We start from the raw sequence: 25,266 nt of genomic DNA, 5'->3' as shown, positions 1-25,266 counted from the left end.
TTACCTCCTAACACATCTTGACATTAGACTGACCTGAATTTTACAAGCTGGGGATGATTATGTAATGGTATATAATTAAACCTGAATATATAATTTAAGAAAGAAAACAAGATGTAATGTGGAAAGAATTACCAGTGGGTCGAGTTCGGGTGGTAAATTAGGATGTGAATGGTACCGCTTACTATGCTTTTCTTTGAAACACAACCATTATGCATTCTCCGTAACACAGACGATGCATTTTATTAAAAATAAATAAATTTACTAGCTTTTCAGCTGAGAATGACGTTTTCTCATATTCCAACGAATGACCAGCTGGACACCCAAACACACAGCCCTTGGCAATCCCGATCCGCCGGCCCCCGAGGCAGCTCTGCAGCGCTCCGGGCCGTTCCAACGGGGCCCGGCTCTTCTTCTTCTCTTGCCCAGACAAGTTGTGGCTGCCCCATCCCTGGAAGTGTTCAAGGCCAGGTTGGATGAGGCTTTGGGCAACCTGGTGTAGTGGAGGGTGTCCCTGCCCATGGCAGGGGGGTTGGAACTAGATGATCTTTAAGGTCCCTTCCAACCCAAACCATTCTATGATTATATGATTCTCCCACCGCTTCCCGGGGCTCGGCGGCGTGCCAGCGGGATGGAAACCCGCGCACCACCGCGGCGCTGGCAGCTCCGAGCTGCCCTGGAATGGCGGCCTGTGAGACCGCACAGCTGCGGCGCATCCCCAGTAGATTTTTCACCCCCTTATCTCAGGGTAGAAAAGCAGCAGCGCTGAGGAGCTTACCCCGCAGTGCCCGGGGAGCGCGGGGGCAGAGAGGGCGATCCCGGCCCCGGCGCCATGTCGGAGGCCTCCGCGCCGCGGGGGGCGCTGGGGACGCTGTCCCCTTCCTCCCTCCGCAGCCAGCGAGGCTTCCTGCGGGGCGGGAAAATGGCGCCTTCCGCCACGCGCTGCTAAAGGCGAGGAGCGGGGCCGCGCGGGCTGCAGCTCCCCGAGGTCCGCGGGTGCCAAGGGCCGCCGAGCCATCCGCGGCGGGAAGCGATGGAGGGCGCCGAGGAGGAGCCGCTGGTGCAGTGCCCCGTGTGCCTGCGGGAGCTGCCGGGCGCGCACATCAACGCGCACCTGGACCGGTGCTTGCAGGCCGGGGAGGGTGAGGCGGAGCCGGGCTCGTCCACCCCCTGCAAGCGGCCGCGCCTCGCCGTTGCCCCGCCGGCAAACCAGGCGCAGGGGGAGCCGGAGGCGGCCCGTCCAGCCGCCGCCGCTCCCCCCGTCTTCTCCCTCTTCCACAAGGGCCGCGGCGGCGGGCAGAGCCCGGGAGCGCCCGGCAGGAGGAGCGCGGCGGAGCGGGAAGAGGCCGCCGTGAAGCCGGAGGATGGCGGCTCGGCGGCGGGCGGCGGGGCGAGCCTGGCGCAGAAGCTGGAGGGGAAGCCCTTGGCCGAGCGGCTGCGGCCGGACACCCTGGGGGACTACGTGGGGCAGGAGCGGGTGCTGGGGGCGCAGACGCTGCTGCGGTCCCTGCTGGAATCCCACGAAATTCCTTCCCTCATCCTCTGGGGGCCGCCGGGCTGCGGCAAGGTGAGTGGCCGGCCGGAGGGTCGGGCCCTGCTGTGTTTCGTGCGGCTTTCGAGGCTGGTGAACTTCAAGGCTGGTCATTTTTTCCGAACTCTCTTTTTTTTTCCCCTGTCTTCTTGGTTGCTTCCGTGATGGCTGATGCCTGCCGGTTTTCACTTGGGTTACAAACACACACCTGCCTCCGGAATAAAATAGAAGCAGCTCGCTCCCACCGGCCCCGCTCCCTGCAGCTCGTGCTTTGAGTGCTTACGCCCGTGTCAGTTCCACCCAGTTTAGATTTGGTAAACTCCAAAGCCCTTAGTGAAAACACGGGAGCCGAGAAGCGTAGGGACAGCAACAAAACAGAAACGGTAAAAATGTCCAGGAAATGAGATGAAATACTAGAGGATTACTAGTGTAGGGTTTGCTTTAGCTTACAAATTCTGGCCCCTGACACAAGGCTGCTCAGGTGTGGAAGGGAGCTGACATTTTGGCCAGGCTCTCTTCCACCTATACGCAAACTCTGTTTGGGCTTTGCAGGATCTGGCTGCTGTACGCTCTTCTTCTGCCTCTTTCAAGACACTAGTGACCATGGTGAATCCCGAAAGGGACTGTAATTACAGCACAGCAGTGAGGGGATCCGCAGCTGTAGTGAGGGAAGGACCAGATGAATGCTTCTGGTGTGGTCAGGAAGGAGCACTCAAACATCTCTCCTTCATTTTGTCCTTTTTCTCTCTGTTGCGGATTTGGGGGGTGGTGGCAAAGTTAAGCGAAATATTTTATCTCGGTCATTCTGATGTGTGCACAGCGCTAAGTTTTGCATGTTATGTGTATAGATAGATGTCTTGGTTATGTGTGGGAAATCTGGGATAGAGAATGACTTATGAATTAATGCTAGCAGAGGAGTTAAATACAGAGCAGCAGCTTGTTCTTCTCACTATTCTTAGTTGAGCATAAAAAGAGACTTGATATGTATGGTATTTCAATAATAATGACAGCTAATCACAGTTAATAAGGAGCAGGTATGACAATAATTGATAGATGAAGACTGATTGATAGATGAAACAATGATGCAAACAGATTGTTTAGGCTAGATAACATACATCTGAAAAGAACCAGCTGGTAAACTTAAATAATTGCCACTTTCTTCAAATTACAAGGTAATATCAGAGAGAGATCCAAGGAGATGAGGTAAAGAAGGGCTGTTTCTAAAAAAAAACTCATTAAAGGGGAGGTGGATTGACTGAAGCAAGATGGCTGGAGGAAGAAGTGGAATTGAATTCTTCAACAAATAAGAATCCACCTTATTCAATGAGTAAGCATGTTCAGGGGTCTGCTTCTGAATTTATTCATACTCTTCTGCCTTTGATTTCTTGTTATCTGTCAAGAGTGTCTGCTTGCTCTTGAAGCCCTTTTTCCTTAGAAATAAATGCTGTCACAAGTACAGTGGTAACAAAGCAAAGGCTGCATACGGTCTCGGGAAATTAGAACTGAATTCAGTGTCTTTTGAGTTGTGATCTGATGAACCTATCTTTTTTGGCTGTGAAAATGCTTTTTCATGAGCCTGTGATAGCTTACACTTGTGTTTCAGGTCTTCTGTGGGAACCTTCTGTGGTACTGAGACCGTCTTTGAATAACGAGTGGTCTGTTTCATGCCTGTAATAATGCAGCTTTCACTCTCCTTTCTTCACTCTCCTTTCTCATGACCCATCTTGCTCACCTACATGCCTTATGTGGAGTTGTGCTTAGTAAGCTTGCTTCTCATAGAGTTTAAGTCCTATTGCTCATCAGTCATCTGACCTGCCTCCAGACTGTGCCTTTTGCCCTATCAAGGCACAATTCCACGATTTATCTGTTACATTTTCTTACTCTTAAGTACTTAAGCTGTTGAGTAGCTCATCTCTGTTCTAGGTTACTCCCTCTCAACAAGCAGTTTTAAGGCTAGATGCTTTCAGCTGGCTCTTGATGGACCATCCATTCCTGGCTGAACCAGAAATTCCTGCTGCACAAAATTGAACTTTTTCCTTTCACCCATGCTTATCAATGTTTCTAGGATGGTGCTAGAGTATAGTTTCAGGTCGTTTTCCCCATAAATCATATTGTCTGTCTCAGGTAAATGGCTAAAAGTTCTGTCCTTTACTTGAATATTTTTAATTAAATTCCTGCCCTTGCAGATTTAGCATGCAAGGCAAAATAGCCTCCCTAAAGATGGAAAAATAAGTCTGTGGTTGCCTGCCTTATTCACTTAATGTTCGGGTTGTATGAATATAACATATCTAAGAACATTTCATGAGCAAGTAACCTGAAACAGGTGGAGACAGTTGAAAAGAAAGCCTGTTTCTCTGAAGAATCACACAACTTAGTGCTTGAAACTTGAAAGATCTTGTGAAGAAGAAGTAATTATTCTTACTGCCTCAGGACCTGGTTGGACCAATAATCAAACACTTCTGTTAAGTACTGTGTTTTTCAGTGAGAAAAATACTGAATAATGGCATGTTAGGTAGCATCTGATGTTACAAGCCCATGTACTAAGCTCTGCCCATCAAAGAAAATAGCCTTACATTAGAGGGTAGGTGCTAAAACAGGAGTATAATTAGATATGTTGGTCTAAATTCAGAAGTGCTGTGTAAGATGGTCATAGACTCCTTAAACCTCTTCACAGTTCTGCTACTCATGGAATCTGGTTATTGCAGCCCATCTATGCTTTCTTCCATTTCTGCAGCCAAATGCCATGCTAACTGATACTTCTTTTGAAAAGGGTAGAGCAGGACTAAGTAAAAAATAACTGGAGATGGAATTAATCCTTGGGGCCGAATTTCAAATTTATTCATGTATTATTTATCAGTCTGGACCTTTTTGAGTAGTAGTAGTTCAACAAACTTTTTCTAAGCAAGGAGAGAATAATCTTGGCTGTTGATCTACTATAAATGCAGTATTTCATATCGTAGGTTGAATACTTTTGGAGAATTTTTATCATGGAAGTAATAAAGCTAGGTACCTGAGTAAAAATACATGTGCTTTGTACTGCTCTGAGTTGTTTTCAGCCTCAGCTGCATATGAATATTCAAGGAAGCACAATGAAAATTGGAAAAAAACAAAATCAAGGTACTGCTGTTGTGAGTTGTTTGGGGTTTTTTGAGTTTCCATCTGTATTGAGCCTTCTTATTTTGAGGGAACGCGATCCTTATACTTTTAATTTGTCATCCGAATTTCTTAGGAAACCAAGGTGCTCTAGGTGGAAAGACTTTGACTTTTTGTTTTTACTTTTGTCACTATTAAGTCTTGAACAGAAGAAGGTATTTTCTGCTTTTAAAAAGCTGGCCAGACGCAGGCCAGTAGAAGAGACACTGCCTCAAAGAGATGCCGTGGTTATTAACTTGGGAATGGTTAGCTTGTTCATCCTGACTATGCAAATTTTTAAAAGCCTGTATGAATCCTAGTGTAATCCGAGTAAGCTGTACTGTGATTTATGACACCTTAATGCAGGGATTTAGATTTTTGCCTGTCTGCCATGGGGCACCAATTTTAGTAAAGAGCTAGCGGAGGGGCACAGTGTAACTTGAGCACTGAAAAACATTGCTGCCACGGATATGATTTAAGCCTTATAAACCTGAACATGCTGTATTTAAATACATTCCTTCTTAGGTTTGCTGTTTAACAAGAAAAAATGTAGGTAGCAAGTGTCTGGAACCCACTCCCTACAAAAGATAAGACAGAATATTCACGTGTGGTTTTTGTGAGGTCCGTATCTGCAATCTGGTGCTAAGGTAAAATATGCTGTGTTGATATGAGTGCAAAGCATGAAAACCTCAGTAAGTGATCTTTGAGGTTTCTACCAAATCTCCACTGAGTTTGTTTTATTTCTAGGACTCCCTTGTATTTCTTTCCTTTGTTTTTATTCAAGACTTTGCCACATGGCACAGTGAAACACAGACAGCAAGTCCAACTTGCCTGTTTTGCTCCCCGCATATTTATTGTCCCTTCTCTCCAGCGTTTTCCGTTTTGCTAATGGAAGTGATTCCCTAAATGGCTGTTTGATTACTTGAGTGTATTTCATCTTCTTTGGTTCATGCTGATTGGGGCCTGATTTGAACTGCTTGAAGTTGAGTTCTTTTGATTGATTACCATGAGAAAAATGAGTTTGTCTTTGCAGTTGCCTTCGAACACAAGTGTGCTTGATTTCACTTATGCCAATCTAAATCAGGAATAACTTAGGGTAGCTCTCTAGGAAGAGAAAACTGGAAGAGAAGATACAATTCTGTTTGTAAAGCAGATGGAACATGAGGAGGCAAATCTGGATGCAGCAAATGGAGGCACAGCTCCATTTCAGTAAACATTATGCAATGACCTTGCCTCTGTTTATGCTTGGTCTGACTTGGGTTCTGGAAGTGCTGTAAACCACATGCTGTGGCTGTTGTTCAGTGACACCTTACTCCTCCAGTAGCCTCACAGTGGGTTATTTGGGGTGCGAGGAACCAAACAAGATGGGTAAGAATAGCATCTGCCCTTATATAAATGCCAACTGCTGCCACTTTTGATTGTGTTTATCTCTATAATAGACAGTGTCCCTGGGCCATGCTCATCTGTTATCCTGCCCGTTTCTTTTCAATGCTGCCTGCTCATCTCCTGTGATGCAGTGTGGTAGCTTGGGGTCAGCTCAGCAGTGCTGGGTAGGACAGACCCCAGGTTTTTAAGCTGCATCCCAGGGAACCGCTCACCTGGCTGGCATCCAAGGATGCTGGCACTGCTGATGTCTCACTCAGGGCAGTGAAGCAGAGCATGGCTTTTCCTGACTGCCTGTCAACCACGATATGGCCCTGCTGCCCTCAAAGGGAGAACTGAGGTGAGGAGAGGCTGTTGATGGCAACACCATGTAAGCCAAGATATGGAAATCCTGGCAGAATAAAGGGAGAGCCAAAAATAGGAGGAAGGTCTTAGTCAGAGGGCAGCAGGAAAAAGTAGGATGCCAGTTCAGAACTCTGATTATGTTGTTTAGACCCTACAAGTCTATAGGTGTAGCTGGTCTCTCAGGCTTGTGTTTTGCAGTAGGCTGTCAGTCTCTTGTCACCCCTGCCATAAACATAATTCACGCTGTGGTTTGCTCTGGAACAAACCAGCAAAGTCACTTGGTGGGAAAGCCTAGATGCCAGCTAGATTATCCCTGCTCAGGAATAATGCATGCTGTGCTGTGGTCTATGTACGAGTGCAGATCTGTGCCAGCTGTGCTTTGGTCACCTGAAGATGGCCCAGCAGACTATGCAACCTTCCAGACTTGTTGGGAGAAGCATGATATGTTGGAAGGGCCCATCCAGGTGCAAGAAGAGCTCCTGCACTACTGCGCTCCCATAAAGCGTAGTACGAGTGTCAAGTCTCCATGAAAAGGCTGTGAGAGGTGAAAAGGGTTGTGAGGCTGGAAGATAACGACTGTGAGCTGTTCTGCACACCTTGTGAGAGCTCTCTGACCTGGCTGCTGAACACAGCATAGATGTAAGCTGAGAGACCGTATGTTTTCTGCGACTGACATCTACAGTGGCTGTTTTGCTAAATTTATGCAATTTAAGAATTAATAAGGAAAGTCTCTATGAACAGGCAACCATAGGCAGATCCCTAAACAAAATCTACCTGATTTTTCACAAGAGTGAGGTAAGAATCACCTTAGATTTCACAGTCACCTTCTTGACTGGAGTCTTCTTGACTATGATCTGACCATATACACTAATCTCTTCCCGATTTTTTTCAATTCCATTTTCTGAAGAGAGGTGGGCAGTATCACTATTCCTGGAAGGGGCATTGGTGTGCCGGTACTGTGGGCTTAGTTTAATGGCCTGGTGAAGAACTGAAAAAAAATGAGAAGACCGCCTTACTTTTAAGCAGGTAATGCTAGCCATTGAACGTCAGCATCGGTAGGACAGGCTTAATTAGGACTTGGTTTTTAGTGTGTTCTTCCAGCCATGGGTGCGAGGTTGCAATGACCAGTGGCTGTGCAGAGAATAGGGAAAGAGATGACACTTGGAGAGAGTTGCCTAGTCAAGGAAACTTGTGGATTTACAGAAAATTCTTGTCTCCTAGTACAAATGTCCAACTAACCAAACCAGCACATCTGATCTGAGGTGCGTGGAGCCAAGCACGTTTTGTGGGTTACTTTTATTTCATCCGTAACCCGTATCAAAGCCTGGAAGAACTGGAGGCGTAGTTGCTGAGAGTGGGCTTGTTTGGCTACTTTTTTGTTTGATTGATGGCTTTTTGTAAATCTTGGATGGTTGCAGCCCTTGGGAAAGAATATTCTCATTTGGGCTGACGTGAAGAAATTTGCAGGATGGTGGAGGAGAGTTTTGGAAGTTAAGTGTTTGTTCCGTGTGTAATGGATCTGGAAATAAGTGACCGCAGGCTCAAGTTGAAAGTGTTATTCATTGGTGAGTAATGGTTCATGAGTTTCTTGGTGGATATGTTTTGATGTTTCAGAATGGCTCCTTATGGTGGCACTTCTTCAGCCTGTCTAAACAGACAAGTCAGTAAGGTCTTCCAATTTTCAGCATAAAATTTGAGATGATAGATGTGTGAGTTTGGATGGTTTGGTGGGATAATGGAAGAGAACTGAGAATGATTTCTGGAAGGGCCAAGGCTATTACACCGTGAGCTTTGTAAGCTGTAATTTTTGGTGAAGTTAGGAAAAGGTTAGTTTGCAGGATCACTCCTTTTCTCATTTATATAAATAACCACTTAATTTACATAAAACAATACTTCTGTTCCTCCCCATAAGGAAAAACATGATCTAAAGAAGAAATACCTGTATAGCAGAATATCAGCTTGTTTAGGTTTCCTCTTTCTGCATGTTACGCTGGTTCTGATGCAGATGTATTTATCCATATTAAATTGCAGCATCAGTGTCACTATTTTAAAAGACTTTTTTCTAATGTAACAATCAAACCTACTTCAAAATTTATTTTAGGTAATGAAGGATATTCAGTGTGTTTTCTTCTACCTTAACTCTGTATAGAATTTTTAATTTTCTTCTTATCCCTCAGATAGATTGCCCCTGAGTTTAGTGAGAGAAACTAGGGATTTAGCGCACTAGTTGCAGTTCTTCTGTACTAGTGCCTTCATGCTTAGACTACTCTTCTTAAGATAAGTCTCCGCTGGGTTGTGTGTTCCCTAGGTTGTTGCCTGGTAGTAATGAGGTGGAGAAAGACTGTAGCATGTTACTGACTTTTGCTTGAGATGGTAGGAGAAAAAGCAGCAAGGAAACACGACCTTTGGTTTTATTTTGTTAGCTTAGTTTCAAAAGATATTTTCACTTCTCTTTTTTGATTTTTCCAGATCTTCCTGATATCTGTAGGCTTTTGCTGCAAGCACTTTCCAGTGTGTCTGTCTGGTCTTGTCTTCTGCAGCGATACAAAGAGGGATCTGACTCGGGATGCGAGTCTTGTGTAAGGTTGTGAAATGACACCTCTTCTGAAAACAATCAGGAAGCCCTTACTAAAACTGAAGCAAGAATAAATAGTGGTATGTCGTCCCCATTAGCCTTCCCTTTCACATCTTGGGCTGGTTGCCATTTCAGAGACGAGGAGACCAACTGGAGAGAGCAGTGCTGCATAACCACTGGTAGGTGGTTGCTCCTGCAGCTTCCCTGCAAGAGGATCTTAAAGCACCTGCTGTTTTAACCTCAGTACTTGGAACACTTTCCGAAGCGGTTTTGTTGGCACCTGTCCCACTCCTCATCTGCTGAGGCTCTCCTGTCTTCAGTCCCCTTGGGCTCCTTCTTTAAGAGAAGAGTGTGCTCGATGGAAGAATCACCTGTTTTTCTCAAGCAGTACTTTCAAATGGAGATAGACTCTGCTTGGGACATGCAGATATACCTGCCTTTACTAAGGGATGTGAAGGAAAGTCTAAAAATTGCCTGTGATGTGTTCAGGTGTAGTAAATCTGCCTGGAAGATGTAGTAGAAGTTGTTTTGGTGCTTTGGTAGGCTCAGTGAAATTCCCTGTAAATAAATTCTGATTTGAAAGAGTTGTCTGTGAGGAAAGAAAAACAACATAGCAGCTCACTAGGACCAGCCAACAGTTTGTTCAGTCAGCTGCCTTTTACTTCCATGGGCCAGCATTTGATTGCTGTTGACTATTCAGGTTTAAAGAGTTACATTTTCTTAAATATATATATAACTTTTCAGTGTTAACATTCTCATGCTTTTATACAGAACTGCTTTCTGTTAATTTCATGTGCAGTGGAAATAGAAGAGACTTTAACAGCACTGTAGCTTTTTATTTCTTCCATGTGGTCACACTGTAAACTCTTCTGCAGGTGTCTTGGCATCGTCCAGCTCTTTATCCCTTAATATGCTCTACGAAATAACTGCACAGCAAATTGCAGTCAGCCTGTCTTCTGTGACAGAAATATATTTGGCGAAGAGTTCTTCTTCCATGGTAAAGGAGCCAGCTGTCATTGCTGGCCTTTTCAGTGTTAGACAGAATAGGTCTGGTACGTAAAAGCGCAGGCATTACAAATGCAGCGGTGGAATTGGCAGCCACCTCTAGCAGGAAGTTTTCAAGTCTTCTGTGTGCTAGAATACCATGAATTAAAATACCCTGCTCTCTAAACTGTCAACACTATCCCTATGTCCATAATATATAGCTTTGTTCTTTACGTATTTCCTTCAAATGAGTACTTTGTGTCCAAACTGATTTTTTGCAAAGCTTCCCCGTTTCTGTTTCAGACTACGCTGGCACACATCATAGCCAACAGCAGCAAAAAGAACGGCACGAGGTTTGTGACACTGTCGGCCACAAGTGCCAAGACAAACGATGTTCGAGATGTCATCAGCCAGGCCCAGAATGAGAAAAGACTCTTCAAGAGAAAAACCATACTCTTTATTGACGAGATCCATCGTTTCAATAAATCTCAGCAGGTATTGTATTACACTTTTTGAAAAAAGCCTCTGGCAGCACTTCTGTAAAATTTCCCACTTTGCCTTAAGGTGATAGCTTACTCTGGACTTTTGATTTTAATGTTTTTAGTGGATGAATTGGGGAGAAACATAAAAATTAAATTCCATAACTAGCTTCTAATCAATGTTTAATTATCGTGATTCAAAGATTTAAATAAAATCCTGAACTATACTTATAGATGACTTACATGCTGGGCTTTATATAACATTTTCCTGAGATTTTATTTCTGCAAAGTCATGTTAGTAATGCCTGCTGCACACATCTTCATTTCAGCCTCCACCCTGGGGGTAGCATTCTGCATTACCTTTAAAAAGATCTGGAATGTGAATATGCCTAGGGTGGGTGTGTGTTTTGATGTTGTCCCCCTCTTTTCTGTGAGAGAAGAGAAGAATAAGGCATAGCATGGTACCTTGGGATAAGACATTGCCACAGCCATCACTTGGGTGTTTTTTTTCTTTTTTCTTTCCTGGGTATAAGTTTTCTTTAGTCATACCATGGAAAGCTTGAATTCTGTAGTACAAGTTACAGGTTTTTATATTGAACCATATTGCAATCTTCCTGTACCTTTCTGAGCTATCCTGTAGAATTGTGTAGGGAATTGTAGCCCTAAAGTTTGATTCAAAGAGTATTTAGAAGTCCCCTCACTATTTGTTGGGTTTGATGAGGCAATTTCATGATACGTTTGCCAAGCAATGAAGCAAAGTTGCATAAATAAACTAAAAATTTGCAGATTTTTGACATTGTTTCTTTTCAGCTGATAGGGTCATTTTCAGTGCAAGCATGAGTTATTAAGGTGAACAGCCTGTAACGTGCTGTGTGCATGAAATTAAATCATGTAGGTAGCTGAGCAGATGAGCTGCCTTGTCAGTGAGGTTATTTGTCATATCAACAGGAAACCCAAAGACTCGCAAGACGCAAAAAATATAGCCTACTCACATGGGATGTTTCAGGTTGTCATTGATGGAGATGAGCTTTTTCTGCTTCCCTCCCATCCTCAGGATACTTTCCTTCCTCACGTTGAGTGTGGGACAGTGACCCTGATAGGAGCGACCACGGAAAACCCTTCCTTCCAAGTCAATGCTGCTCTTCTGAGCCGATGCCGGGTGATCGTCCTGGAGAAGCTCTCGGTTGAAGCGATGGAGGCGATTCTGATGCGGGCCGTCAGGTCCTTAGGGGTCCAGGTTTTGGGCCAGGGCAACCAGCACAGCAGCTCTGCGACTGGCAGCAGCAGCGAGAGCTCCGAGTGAGTACTTTATGGGCTGCAGGGTGTTAATGCACCCAGCCTGAGGAATTGACTGCCTGCCAGGGAGAGAATGAAGCAGTTGGGGGGTGGGAAGAGAAACCCTAGCCACTTCTGATAGTAAAGAAAAGAAGTGGCAGCATATGGCAGGGGCGGGGGGTGACAGGAGAGAGAGAATTCAAAGCACTGACTCTCTCCATCCAAAACATAATCTCACCGTCTGGATTAGGAGAGAGTTTTATACTTGGATCTGTAGCTCCTGACTCACCCTCCCAGGATATTTAAATGTGTTCTGCTGCTGAGGATTTGCTGTGGAAGCCTGTAACTGGGTCTTTGTCATGTCCGAATGTGTGTGTCTTTTTGCTACTGGTTGTAGAAGCATCATGTTACTGTTAAGTGGTGGATGGGGCATCCGCTCTTAAAATAATTTGGAAGTGCCCAACAAAAGTTTGCTGTTTGAGATTTGTTTTGGGATCAGAGAGGATACTGCTGTTCTTTAGTTGCAGGATAAATGCTGTGGTACATTTTATGGTATGCTGTGGGGAGAGGGGGCTGTTGCTGTGGAGTGTTAATGGATTGCTAAGAGAGACACTGTTTTTCTCTGCTCTTTGTTGTCCAAGCCAGATAGTCTTGTTAGACATTTGGGAGAGTTTTGGAACAAACAAGGTCCGGATTTGTCCATAAGGGATGTTATCTGCCTCCTGAAATGGCTAGTTGGCAGCTAAGAATAATGCCTGGTACTGCGCTAGTATCATGTGAGTTATTACATCCTTCATGTTGATGCTCATCTGTACTCTTAGTAGTTGACATTGTAACTGGGCAGGCACTCCGTATGAAATAAATGGGAGGAAATCCACTTTGTCCTTTAGCTTTCTCAGAGACTAAGAATCACTAACCTGAATGTCGAGGTCAGGGGAGGGAAGGAAAGCTGTTCCCTTTTTATTTTTCGGGTGCCTTGCCTCATGGTTTACTCGTTTGTAGCTTTTACATATTGTAGTAATGTGAATTTTAGAGGAGAGCAGTGCTGCCTGTCAGCCTTAATGTAATGGCACAGCTGTGGTTGTGGCTGCACCCTGACTGGGGTTCGGAGACTTTCCTTTCTGTACGGGATTAAAGTACAAGGCATAGTTTCAGCTGCAGTTGTTTAGGTTTGGGTTTCGCCAGACTCTCCGTATCTGTAACGTTCCGTTAGCTAGGGATGATTTAAACAGCCCGGTGTGGTGCTTCATCAAACTGAAAGAAGTCTGGCAGGCAGACTGTCAGACTAGCACACTTTCAGAAATCTCTCCATGGAGAGAGAGGGCTCTGCTCTGATGGCTAACATGGGAGCCAAGCATTTAAAAATTAAAAGGAGTTTCAGAATTTTGGAGCATTTGTGGCAGTAGTGTGTTAAGTCTTTCTTGTCTTTCCTGACGCTGGTACATACTGTTGCTGATGAGTTTGGCTTTTTATAAGCTGTCCTGTCCCTTACCGTGGTTCCAGTTTTGGTCTCCTTGTTAATTCCTTCTTCTTGCTTTCCTTTCCATACTGTTTCTGCTCCTTCCTTTCCCCTCTGCCTACTATGCAGGAGAAGTTGTCTTTTTACCTCTTCCCCTCCCTGCCTCTAAGCAGCACAATTGTCATTAAATGCAGGCAGGTAACAGTGTTCATGCTGTCCTGAGGAGCAAAGGAAAGTCACCAATTATAGCTGAATTGGTTATTCACTGTGCTCACCTTTGTTCCAGAGTTAGAAAAGGAGCTGTAAAGCACCGTGTCCCCAAATGTAGGGCATGCCCACATGGAAGATGCTGCAGAGATCTAGCCAGAAGGCACAAGAGATGTGTACATTTAATTTTGAATTTCATTTCCTGTGTTAGTCTCTGTTCCCAGACCATGGAAGTGTAGCTACGAGGTCCTGCGTGTGCTGCTTGGCCTCAGTTTATCAGATGGTCTTGGTATCGCATCACTTGTCTGACATGATGGCTGATCTAGATGAGATTTTGAAGAGGAGGATGATTTTTTATTGTCTCTCCTATTACTGTGAGGAAGAAGGTGAGTGTGAATCTTCCTTAGTCTCTACGGGCATCTTCTGTGCTCAGCAAGAGTTGAGTGATTCAGTAGGTTTCATCGTTTCTGCGCTCCCTGCACATGCAGCAGTTATCAAAAGGAAAGTGTGCTCCACCAAAATCTGTTTCCTTAAATTTTCTCAGTGGCTTTTTCTTATCTTGCTTCCACTGTTGCTGCAGGTTTCTGATAAGGCTGGGTCACCTGGCTTCTCTTTGTCCTGCTGTGGCCTTTTCTTGTTGTAAAGCTGAAATAGAACTAGCAGGAGATGTTGCCTGCTTTGGTATGTCATCATGCTCATAAAACTTTGACTTTTTTTGTATTAGTTACTGGATTTCTTTAGGATAAGATGTGCTTTGTGTTGTATTTTCATCAACTTTACCGCCATCAAATTGTGCCTCTTAAAGCCTGCAGTAAATTAAGCCGAAAGATGGGGAATATGAAAGGAAGAAGCATATTCATGAAGAAAAGTAAGGAGAAGTCAATGTTAAAGACACTTTATATTTCTCAAACTTTGCTTGTGCTTTCTGCAGTTTACACTCTCAGGAATAGCACAAACTGCTCCAGGTGTACACTGATACACTGCGCATGAACTGTGTCAGTGATGGAGGAAATAAAATTCCTCTTTTCTTGGCTTTTTATTTTGATCATTCAAGTGCTGCCCTCAGTGGTATCTGGGATTGAAGTCAGACAGTAAGGTGAATGGTGGGTTAATGTGTGTGACGCACAGCTGAAGGGAATGAAAGGACCCCAGTTTCCTGTTGGCAAGCCCAGACCTTGTGCAGCTCAGCTTGTTAGTGGCTGTATTACAAGTACTGCCAGGTTTTGAATTCGCTGGTTTGTAAACAATGGTGCTGAAGATTGGCTTCCCTTGGATCATCAGTGTTCAATACCTTTTTGAAAATTATTCCCTGTTGGGAACATCCATCCAGTTTCTGTTGCTGGGATGAGAGGGGACATTCAAAGACAGTGCTGTAAGACAGTGAGCAATGCATATCACCCTGCAGTTTTTCAGATGAAGAACTGTATTTGCCTGTAAAAGTGTTGCAGTCAGTCAAGGAGGGAGTGAAGTGAGAATAATTGCACTGAGAAAGTAAGAAAGTACTGATCTACATGTGAAAGAAGCAGGAGGTGCTTCATCTTGTGTTCTGCTCAGTTATTTTTAAATCTGTCATCATACAGGCTCTCCTTGCTTGGACTTCCTTATATTTTCTCTCTGATACTGCTTCCACCCTCTTGTCACTGGATCAAATGCTGTGATGTTGTGCAGGTTTTGTGGGTGGTTCGTTGTATCTTTCATGTTGATTCTTGGCACAAACTATCTTGAGGCTATGGAGATAAGGAAGAATTGGAAGAGGTATTTATGATCCTGTAGCAGTAGTTTTCCATTCCTTAAGCTGGTGTATCACCTTCAGCTCAGTGAGCAACGGATCCCAGGGCATCCTGTGTGGCTTGTTTATGTTTTTGTCTCCAAGTATCATCAGTTACAAGGTACCAACATTGAGCATTGGCATCCAGTGGGTGTTCAGTGTTAATTTTGGAGAGTGAAAAAAAACCAAAACAAAAACATGAGACTGCCCATCTGCAAGAGGATCAGGAGCTTGGGACAAGGTTGGAAAGCATGGGAATTATTCTGCCTTGCAGTTCTAGGGTGTGCAGAAGTCACTTAAAGTGGAAGGGTGTAGGGCACTTCAGCTTCTGACAACAGGATGGGCTTAAAAATGTTAAATACAGCAAGTGTCTTTTTGAAGCCAAGGTTTGAAATAATTGTCATCCTGATTTGGAAATTAGACTCCTGCCTAGTGAAGTTAAATATTTTGTTCATTACTTATGAAATAAATAAAATAAAATAACTGAATTCAGTTATTCTGAGTATAAAATGTTATTTGGAAATACGGAGTGTGAATGGAGCTGAGATTCTGGAACGGGGAAGCATGATGTTATTTCTGATCAGTGATTCTCATCAATATGCTGTGCAAACAGCTTGTATGTGGAAACTTTCTCTCTTTATTCTTGTTCTTCATCATGTCCTGTATGTCATGCTATTGTTGTAGACATGGACTAGATCAGCCTAATACATAATACCTTATTTGCAGTGGAATTTCTGTTACCAATATGTTGTAACTTGGATTTCATGATGGAAGTGGACAAGACCTTTGTGTGTAATCAGACTTTCCATACTTCCTTATGCATATTTGTCTCGATTCCTGTAGTACTAATCACTTGTGTTGAGTCAACAGGGTGCTTAGAAGAAATATAGTGAAACTGAGGAGACAGGAATACAACTCAGATTTCTTACCCAGCTTCTAATTACCAAATAAGTGGCAAAAGTGCTCTGAAGCCTCAACTTCGTTTGGGACAGGCTGTTCTTAGCTTCCTGCAAGAGCAGTACCTGCCTTTTGGTGCTCTCAGCAATGTCCCTCCACGTGCAGTTGCTGGGTGCAGTTGTGGATATCGGTGTGAGGAGGTCTCACGTGTATAGTGTTCTTCTCTGCAGACAGCAGGCAAGGAGCTTAGTCCTTGCAGGTGGAACCCTCTCTTCAATCTGCCCTGCTGGTTCATTCAAAGTGTTTGCTCAGTGTGGAGCATATTTGGTTTTAATCCCTGTTGATGGAGGTATTAGCAGCAGGATGTCTGCGTGTGGCGCCTGCTGGGTTTTTAAAAATAGCCCTTGCTTTTTTTGTTGGCTTCTTTCATTGCATGTAGAAAAATGTGGTGCCCATCTGTAGTGCTGAGGGGTGAACGTTGCTCCCTGCTTTTCAAGGAAGTTGGTGCACGAGATAATTGACTGAATAAGTCCCTGTGCTGTTACATTCTTCTGTTTTCCTGTTCCAATACAAAGATGCTGTTTGAAACACCATGGAGGAAGCAGTTATTTTGGAGTGCCACTATGTGTGCATGTTGATATTTTTTCTAGCTTTATCAAATACGTGAGAAATAAGGCGATGGAAATAAAAATATGATGAGATGCATATGTGTATATAGATTTATTTTTCCTGCAGGATGAGATTCCTGCTGCCTGCTCTCTGTAGCATGGATCATGGCCCTAAAAGACATTTGTTGGCCTTCACTTGCAGTGGTGTGGATTAAGACTGCAGCTCTACAAGTTTTCCCCTCTTATGTATGGGCATGAGAGGGCTCAAATACGGACTGTTGAAGTTTTTCCAGTACCTACTGTTTTTTTCTTTTGTGTGACAAGTACAAAGTGGGTTTACAAGGAGGAAGAGGAGGCAAATAATGAGAATTAGTTGATATATGTGTGTGTGGGAACCCTGGTGTTGCCTTTTTGTACGCTGCTGGTAAGAACAGTAATAAATCTTCCTGGTGAATGAAGTGCAGGGCTGTTGTGAATCCTTAATTATTTGGCACACAAGAGCTTCATATGAAATGGCTTCTCATGCCAAGCTCTGTGCATTAATCCCTGCTGACATATGTCACTCTTGATTTTCTGTCCAGTTACTGGAAATGACTAAGTTAGGGCCACTGCTTAATGCTGTGCTTTAACTCCACTAGCTGCTGTTTTCAAATCAAACCAGTAGTACCCTCTGCCTGGCGAACACCTTCGTCATTACCTGATCTACATAATAAAAGTTTGAGGGTCAAATGCTCAGCAGTATCCATCTGAAATGTGGAGAGATGAGTTGGTTTGCCCATGCCCTGACAGAGGGAACTGAAGTCCAGCAGATGAAGACCTTGAGAAAGAGCTCGAGGACTGTTAATTTCCCAGATTTTCCATAGACTTGCTATTGACATCTTGGGAGATCCTTCACCTGCTGCTGCATTTCTCAGCTCTTTGTCTTGTTCATTTAGATTGTGTGTTCACTGGAATTTGGAGCTTTTTCATGTTTTGTGTAGTCCTGGCACACTTATGAGTAGCAGATGACAAGAACAGCAACTGGCATGCACTGGGATGCCTTTTCTTTCTAGTAAGATGCGCTTTGTACCCCAGTTACTAAGTTGAAATACCTGTTAACCATTTTAAAAAAAATCGAGGATGCAGGTATGCTTTACAATGTAAACAGTCCTTCTAGTTGTTGCTTTTTAAAGAACATCTGATAGCAGCCCTTGCTGTTGGTAGTTAGTAATTAGCGTAAGGTTTTGAACTTTATACCTCACTATATTCTCTCGTGTGCGTTTGGATAGCTTCCTGCCTTTTCACTGTCCCTCCAACGAGGAATTTGAAGTACTAGCTATGAAAGATGCTGATGGAGTAATACCTTGTGAAGTTTAAGTGGCTGTGCCAAAATTGTGCTCTGGCAAAACCCTAACACTAGTTTCCAATAGACTTAATGAGAGGAGAAAAGTAAGAGATGATAAGATACATAGATGAGAGCTCCTGCCCTACCTTTTTCATGTGAAACTGTTGAGCATGCAGTGGGGCAGGAGGAAGAGGGGTTGGGTCTGCAATGCTTAACCTTGACAGAATGAGTTAAGAACAAAACTTAAACCCGGCTCAACAAACTTGGTAAAGAAATGCCACCTCCAGCATAACATGCAAGGAGAGGAGCGTGGCGGGGGCTGACGGTGTGTGGTTGTTCTGTTGCAGGTTACCAGTGTATGTAGAAGAGAAAGCCCTGAACACCCTGGCCTACCTCTGCGATGGCGATGCAAGGACTGCACTGAACGGGCTCCAGTTAGCAGTTCAGGCCAGGCTAGCAGTGGGGAAGACCACTCCTTTGAGTGTTAGCCAGGGTGGTTCTGCAGAGGGCATTCTGATAACAGAAGACCACGTAAAGGAAGGGCTACAGCGGTCTCACATCCTGTATGACCGAGCAGGTGAGTACCTGATACAGTTTCTGAGATACACAGTGTTCTCAAGCACTGATAACCTCTCTAAATTCTGTTTCTTCTCCCCCTTTCAAACCAGCTGCTCTGGTCAAACAGTGGTTGTACTGAAATTTGGCCTAAAAATCACCGTGCAGTGTAGTAGCAAATGTTTATGCCAGTCTCCATTTGGAGAACTGGTTGATTTTTTTGCTTTACCCCTGTACCTGGTATGCCCAGTTAACTGACACTAATCAAAACCTGTGATGACAGATTTCTCAAAGTTGTTTGTAACATATCTGCCTGCTTGCAGCCTTCTTGCTACCAAGAGGAAACGATAGCTTGTTGTCAGGAGAAGGTCAGCTGGGCAGATACTGATATGTCAGAGGGAGGGAGAAGAAAAATCTTATGGGGTCTGTGGCAGGAAGAAGTCATGATTAGGAGGAAGTGGAAAATCTGACCAGCTTACTGACATGAGTCTCTTGGACCGTGTAGGTCCCTTGTGAGTTTGCTGTTGCCTTGTGGCCACCGTCACACAGACCTCTTGGCTGTGTCTGTTGCTCCCAGCCCTGCTACGCTTCTTTGCTCTGTTAGAGATGGCACAGAGTGCCCCTTGCTGAGGCTTTCCTCAAGTCTAGGTAGCATGTGTCAGCCCCTTCTCTGTGACAGAAATCCTTTGAGCTGTGTGTCTTGTTTTGTTGTTTGGTTGGGGTTTTTTTGGCAAGAGATTTTCAGAGAGGGGTGAGAGTGGTGAAAATTCTGTTTTTCTTGATTGTGTGAATGCCAGAGAGCCTGCCACGGGTATTGTCCGAGTAGCAGGTTGCCTGAGTACATGCCTTTACAAAATTTCTCTCTTCTGTGGAGTGGTCTGTGCCTCTATTGACCACTTTTGTCCATAGTAAAGATAGCTGTTTGTCTTCTTCTGTACAAAGGGCTTCTGGATAGAGGCTACTGTATAAATAAAAAATATTTTTGTAGTGTGTTTTAGCTAATGCGTTTTGAATCACAGTTGTCATGGTGGAATCTACCTTATAAAGTGCAGGGACATGGTGCTGTCTAATCATGATAGCAACAGCATACTTCTGAATGTAAGCAGCAAATAATTGATTAATCTTCAGAGTTATGTAAATGTGGAATTCTGATTTTACGTGATTTTATTTTTGGTCACCTTCCACAAAATTTGCCAAATATATGTAGTTTGGCATTCTTGTGTGTATTTTCACAAAGTAGTCTAGGAAGGAAATTGCTTGTAATCCAGTCATTAGATTATCGTTCTGATCTGTGTGCAGACTTGTAAAGACAAGATCTTTGTGCAGATAATCTGGGCATTTTAGCTGAAGAACAAACAGCTCTAGTCAAATTTCACTGCCAGCAGCCACCTGCAGCCCTTTCAGTGTGACAGGAAACAAGCTATTTAGTCATATTTCAGTTTTTAATTGCAGTTTTCAGAATTTTTACTTTTGGAGAAAATGATGCAGCAAGCAAATTAAAGTTTGACTGCAGATGGACAGCAAATAGATTTTTAAGATACAGTTGTGTTGTCTCTTCTTCCTCTTATGTATTGTGTTTCTCTGTTAACACTGATTTAATAGCAAATACCGAAGATAAATACCAGATTAATTGAAGGATTTTTGTCTTGCTGCCCATGTGGTAACATAACTTCAGTTATGGGAAAGACTGTGAATGTGTTTAGCTGAAATCAATTTATTTGGTAATCTGGAACATGGTAGGTCATTCTTCTATGGAGGAGGAGAGAGAATGTGTCTCATGCCCTCATGTTTTTGCCAGCTTTTTGTTTTCTGCTGAGCCAGAATGACAAGTCTTTTTATCCATGTTGTTGCTCTAGTCTTTCTTCCAAGACTTTCTTCTGTCCTTTATCAATGAACAGTTGATGTTTATCTTTGGCTAAGACAGAAATTAATGTGAGATGAGGACTATGATTTTACTTTTGCCTGCTGCTTTACAAATAGGGATTGCTTAAGTCCAGATATTAATTATGGTCAGTAATGAGGTCTTTTCCCTGTCTTCTGCCAATAAGACTTTAAAGCATTGTCTTAAGATAGCTGGAAAACTTTTCAGGAGCACATAAAGCAATTTAGGGGCATAAACCAACAAGATGTATGCATCTGTATACATTAGACACTAGAAAATCCTATCCTTCACAAAGCCTCATGTGCAGTATCTTGTTTCTCTTCGTAAAGGTATTTGCCTTTGTGGGAACTGCTTAGAGCACATGTATTTTGATTCCAAAAACTCTTTAGAGGTTTGGATTTCAAGAGGCATCCAGGATCCAGAACAGCAGTGGTAGATAAGTTGGCATATGTGTGTCTCAGCTGAACTGGTAAAGCCAAAATCTGTATGTTGGCTAAACAGCCTGAGAGACAGAGCTAGTAATATTTTTTTAAACTGCTTCTGGTGTATCACACAGAATATATATAAATTGTACTTTTTAAAAAGAAACATCAAACTTCTTTGTCCAACGCATGAGATCGTATTTTGCCTTTAATTGGAACTGCATTTAAAGTACAGCTACACAGTTTTTCCGACGAGGTCCAAGTCTGATGTATGGGTATTGTCATTATGTTGATGACTTGGTCACCAACATTAACTTTGTGAGGAAAGAGATAAAAGGAGAGAACTATTCCCTTTCTCAGCCTGCGTTCTCTGAAGTCCCCTGCAGGTGTGTCTCTAGTCCCAACCTATCTGCTGGCTTCCTTCTGCTTCTCTGACTGGTATCCTCAAGTATGACTGTGTATAAGAGCACTCCAGCAAAAAAATCTGGGTGAGTGCAACCTCTGGAGATATTTAAAGGTCATTTTCCTTACTTTTAAGAGACCAAGACATGCCTCTTCTGGCAGGATGATGTGAGTTCAGCTGCTGGGGTTTGTTGCCACAAACTCAAGTGTTGTGACGGAGGACGGACGTGCTGTTTGTGTTGGCAGGAGTGATGACTGCATACCACAGGGCTCTTTGTGTGGAGTCCCAGCAAAAATAGCTGTCTGCCGGCCCTCGCGCACCAGCAGCGCACACGTTGAATTCCCCACTGAACCACACTGCTGAGTGAGCAGTGACACAGGAAGATGGACCCAGTTCCCCACCTGGGTGGTGGAATCATAGAATCATAGAATGGTTTGGGTTGGAAGGGACCTCAAAGATCATCTAGTTCCAACCCCCCTGCCATGGGCAGGGACACCCTCCACTACACTGGGTTGCCCAAAGCCTCATCCAACCTGACCTTGAACACCTCCAGGGATGGGACAGCCACAGCTTCTCTGGGAAACCTGTTCCAGTGCCTCCCCACCCTCAGAGTGAAGACTTTTTTCCTTATATGTAATCTAGATCTGCCCTCTTTCAGTTTAAATCCATTTCCCCTTGTTCTATCACTACACACCCTTGTAAAAAGTCCCTCTCCAGCTTTCCTGTAGGCCCCCTTTAAGTACTGGAAGGCTGCTAGAAGATCACCCTGGAGCCTTCTCTGCTCCAGGCTGAACAGCCCCAACTCTACCAGGCTGTACGAGCAACCTGCAGAGGTCTTGCTGGCTTTGAAGGGAGCAGTTGCAGCAGTGTGATGCTTTTGGTGGTCAAACTCACGTGTGTGCCCTTTTATTTTGCAGGGCCTACAAGCTACGGTGATGTGTTCTGTTACAGCCCTCAGGCTGTAAATCCTTTTAGCTGTAGGAAGAAGAGAAATATTAACAGATGGCTGTACATGCAGCCAGCTGCCTTTATAACACATAGTTAGCTGTGAGCCAAGGAATGCCAGGCACTTCAAAAAATAAAAAAGGCAGATTATGTGAAAAGTTTCACAAAAATGTCACTGCAAAATGCTCTTACAAGTTTGATTAAAAGAAATGTATAAGAATCAAAACCAGCTGCATGGAGAAAAATTGCAAGCAGGAAGGGTCTCATTCAGTGTTTATCATGTTGATCCTCTATTTTTAACTGTAGCCCTAAAAGATCTGTCAAATGGCTTTGTTTCTCCTTGGAGTCTGTATCTAATCTTATATTGAATTTTAATATTAAAAAAATTTCCTTGTAAATAATTCAGTCTTCCCACCTGTTCCTGAAATGCCAGACTGCTAAGTTGGTTGGCTTTTTTGTTTCGTTTTGCTCATGGTGAGCTGCATAGTTTCCAGGACCCTTCCAGTAGTGCACGTGTCTACAGTTTGATCCAGCATTTCCTAGGGGTTTGCCAGGGTTGTGTGCTGTGATCCTGTTTCCTCCAGGTTGTGTAAAGTGCCATCATTGTGTCTCCACAGCAACACTTCCCTTGTTTCCCTGTGTAGTACAGCAAACACGTGTCTGATGTACTGCACTTTTCAAGTTTTAGTTGATGTGAAGTTTCTTTTTTTGTAGAATATCACTAGCTGTCGTGTACAGAACTGGATTTCTGTGATTCATCCGTTGCCCTGTCAGAGCTGTGTGCATGTCCAAAAGCAGCAGTCAGTGCTTTATATGTGCTCATACTTTACTCATTGTTAATTAGGAGATACTTTATATAGTCGTCTTCTGAACTACTTAAAATACTGGTGTTTTTTACTTTCGAAGGAAAGGTCCTTAGGTTACCAAAACCTAATTGTTTGCCTTGTGATATTTAAAAAACACTGTCCTTTTCATCTGCTGTTGCTCTGTTATTCCACTTACATAGTTAGTGGAAGGATCTGTGTGGCAAAACATGAAGGTGCTGAAAACATTAATGAACACCATATTCACATATATATAAAAAAAACTTGAAAAAGCAGGTTATGTTTACCTGCTGTGATGTAGTGAAATATATTCTGTTCCCTTACATGTTTTTCACTTCATTTCCTTCAAACAGCTTTATTTGTCTCTTCTCCATTCTGAATAGGAGAAGAACACTACAATTGCATCTCTGCCCTGCATAAGTCTATGAGAGGCTCCGATGAAAACGCTTCCCTTTACTGGCTTGCTCGAATGCTTGAAGGTGGTGAGGATCCACTCTACGTGGCAAGGAGGCTGGTGAGGTTCGCAAGTGAAGATATAGGTCAGTATTTGTATTGTTTCATGTTGGAATGTTGTGTTGAATGAAGATCTGCCAGGCTTCTGGTTTCCAAAAATGGGTGTTGAGGAAAAAAATATGCAAAACAGGTACAAAATACTGAAATGTTCCATGTCCAACAAAAACTTGGAACTTGCAGAGACCTACACATGGCGTCATTGTGATGATTACCTATTGCAGGAGAAACAGGTTTGGCAGTGTATTAATATAAATTCTTTTAAAGTCTGGTGATTGTAGGTCACCAGTAAAATTGTGTGACCAAGAATGTGTATTTCAGGGATGTCTGTTTTTCTAATGACTGTGGAAGATGAATGCCTACCCTGACTTGCAAACCTCAGATTTGATATCTGGCTTCCTAGTTGTAAGACATCTTAATTGATCTAGATGTTACTCTAGATCAATTGATCTAGATCTGTTACTCTAATTATCTAGAGTAACAAATGCAGCAACACTTTTGGCACATATGTGGTGGGTGAGGAGTTAGATCTGGGGAAGCTATGTCTGCATAGCAATATTTCCCTGTTTCTTTCTCACTTCCAAACAGTAAGCAAATCATACATTGGCAGCTACTGCTCAGGCTGCCACTGTGTGGCAGCAGATTCAGACTGTAAATCATACCCATGATTTAGAACTTTCTTTTTTGGAGGGGAAACAGGAGGAGGAAGGCTGTGGATGGAGGGAGTACATCTTTCTTACAGCAAAGTATTGTACCAGAAGTTCCAACATTTGACAAAGCAACTTGGAAATGTGCATAGATAACCTCCTCTCTCACAGGAGGGGGGAAAAAAAAGAAAGAGGGAAAAAGAAAACACCACCAAAACCCAACCAATGACTAGAGTAAACTAACTTTAACCTGCTTTTATCTGATCCCTCTTTGTAGGGCTGGCAGATCCTCTGGCTTTAACACAAGCAGTTGCTGCTTATCAAGGTTGTCACTTCATTGGAATGCCAGAATGCGAGGTAAAGGCTTTGTTAATTCACTGATTTAAAAGTACTGCAAATTGCAAAACCTAGTTGTGATTAGAAAAAGAAACAGATTGCAAGGACAAGACAAATCCAGGTACTTGTTTGTTTGGCACGCCTCTTCTCTGACAAGTGAGAGACCATCACAGCTCTTAAAAGGGATGTTGTAGTTTGAATTAAAATTCAGTGTATATTTGTTGTTAAAATGTGGTATGTGAACTAAGATCACTTGGCTCTGTCCATTTTTTCCCCCTGTTATAAATAAAATAATATATTCTGGTGTTCTAAATTAGCTGTGATTTTCTACTAGCCAAAATGGCGAAGAACTGTGTTGTTAAATAATATTATTTGTATTGTAGCAGTAGGCAGAGGTTAAAAACATAATCCCTGTCATACTACACAATCCACCTGAATAAAAGACCTCTTCCCAAAGAGCTTCAAAGAAGCCATTTACCATTCTCCCTTTTCTCCTTTCCAGGTCATTCTAGCACAGTGTGTCGTGTATTTTGCCAGAGCACCGAAGTCCATCGAAGTTTACAGGGCGTATGGCAACGTCAAAGAATGTCTGAGAATGCACACGGGGCCTCTGCCTCCTGTCCCACTGCACCTTAGGAATGCCCCAACGAGGCTCATGAAGAACTTGGGCTATGGTAAAGGCTATAAGTATAACCCTATGTACAAGGAGCCTGTAGAGCAGGACTATCTGCCAGAAGAGTTGAAAGGAACAGACTTCTTCAAGGAAGGGAAAACGTGA

At 43.4% G+C, this 25,266-nt stretch overlaps 1 protein-coding gene across 1 annotated transcript; it reads left to right on the top strand.

Annotated features, from left to right (window-relative positions):
• Nucleotides 1-1,030: 1,030 nt before the first annotated feature.
• On the top strand, nucleotides 1,031-25,266 carry WRNIP1 (WRN helicase interacting protein 1). The gene is made up of 7 exons (XM_086608963.1): nucleotides 1,031-1,564; nucleotides 10,251-10,442; nucleotides 11,481-11,725; nucleotides 18,312-18,541; nucleotides 23,379-23,534; nucleotides 24,430-24,509; nucleotides 24,991-25,266. Exons 1-7 carry the CDS (start codon nucleotides 1,031-1,033, stop codon nucleotides 25,264-25,266), a joined length of 1,713 nt encoding a protein of 570 aa, XP_086465089.1.

This window comes from Tauraco erythrolophus, chromosome 3 (assembly GCF_009769465.1).
Source record: "Tauraco erythrolophus isolate bTauEry1 chromosome 3, bTauEry1.pri, whole genome shotgun sequence".
In the NCBI taxonomy this organism is placed as follows: Eukaryota; Metazoa; Chordata; class Aves; order Musophagiformes; family Musophagidae; genus Tauraco; species Tauraco erythrolophus.
Note: the sequence above shows the minus strand (reverse complement) of the source record. Positions and strands in the feature narration are given on the sequence as shown.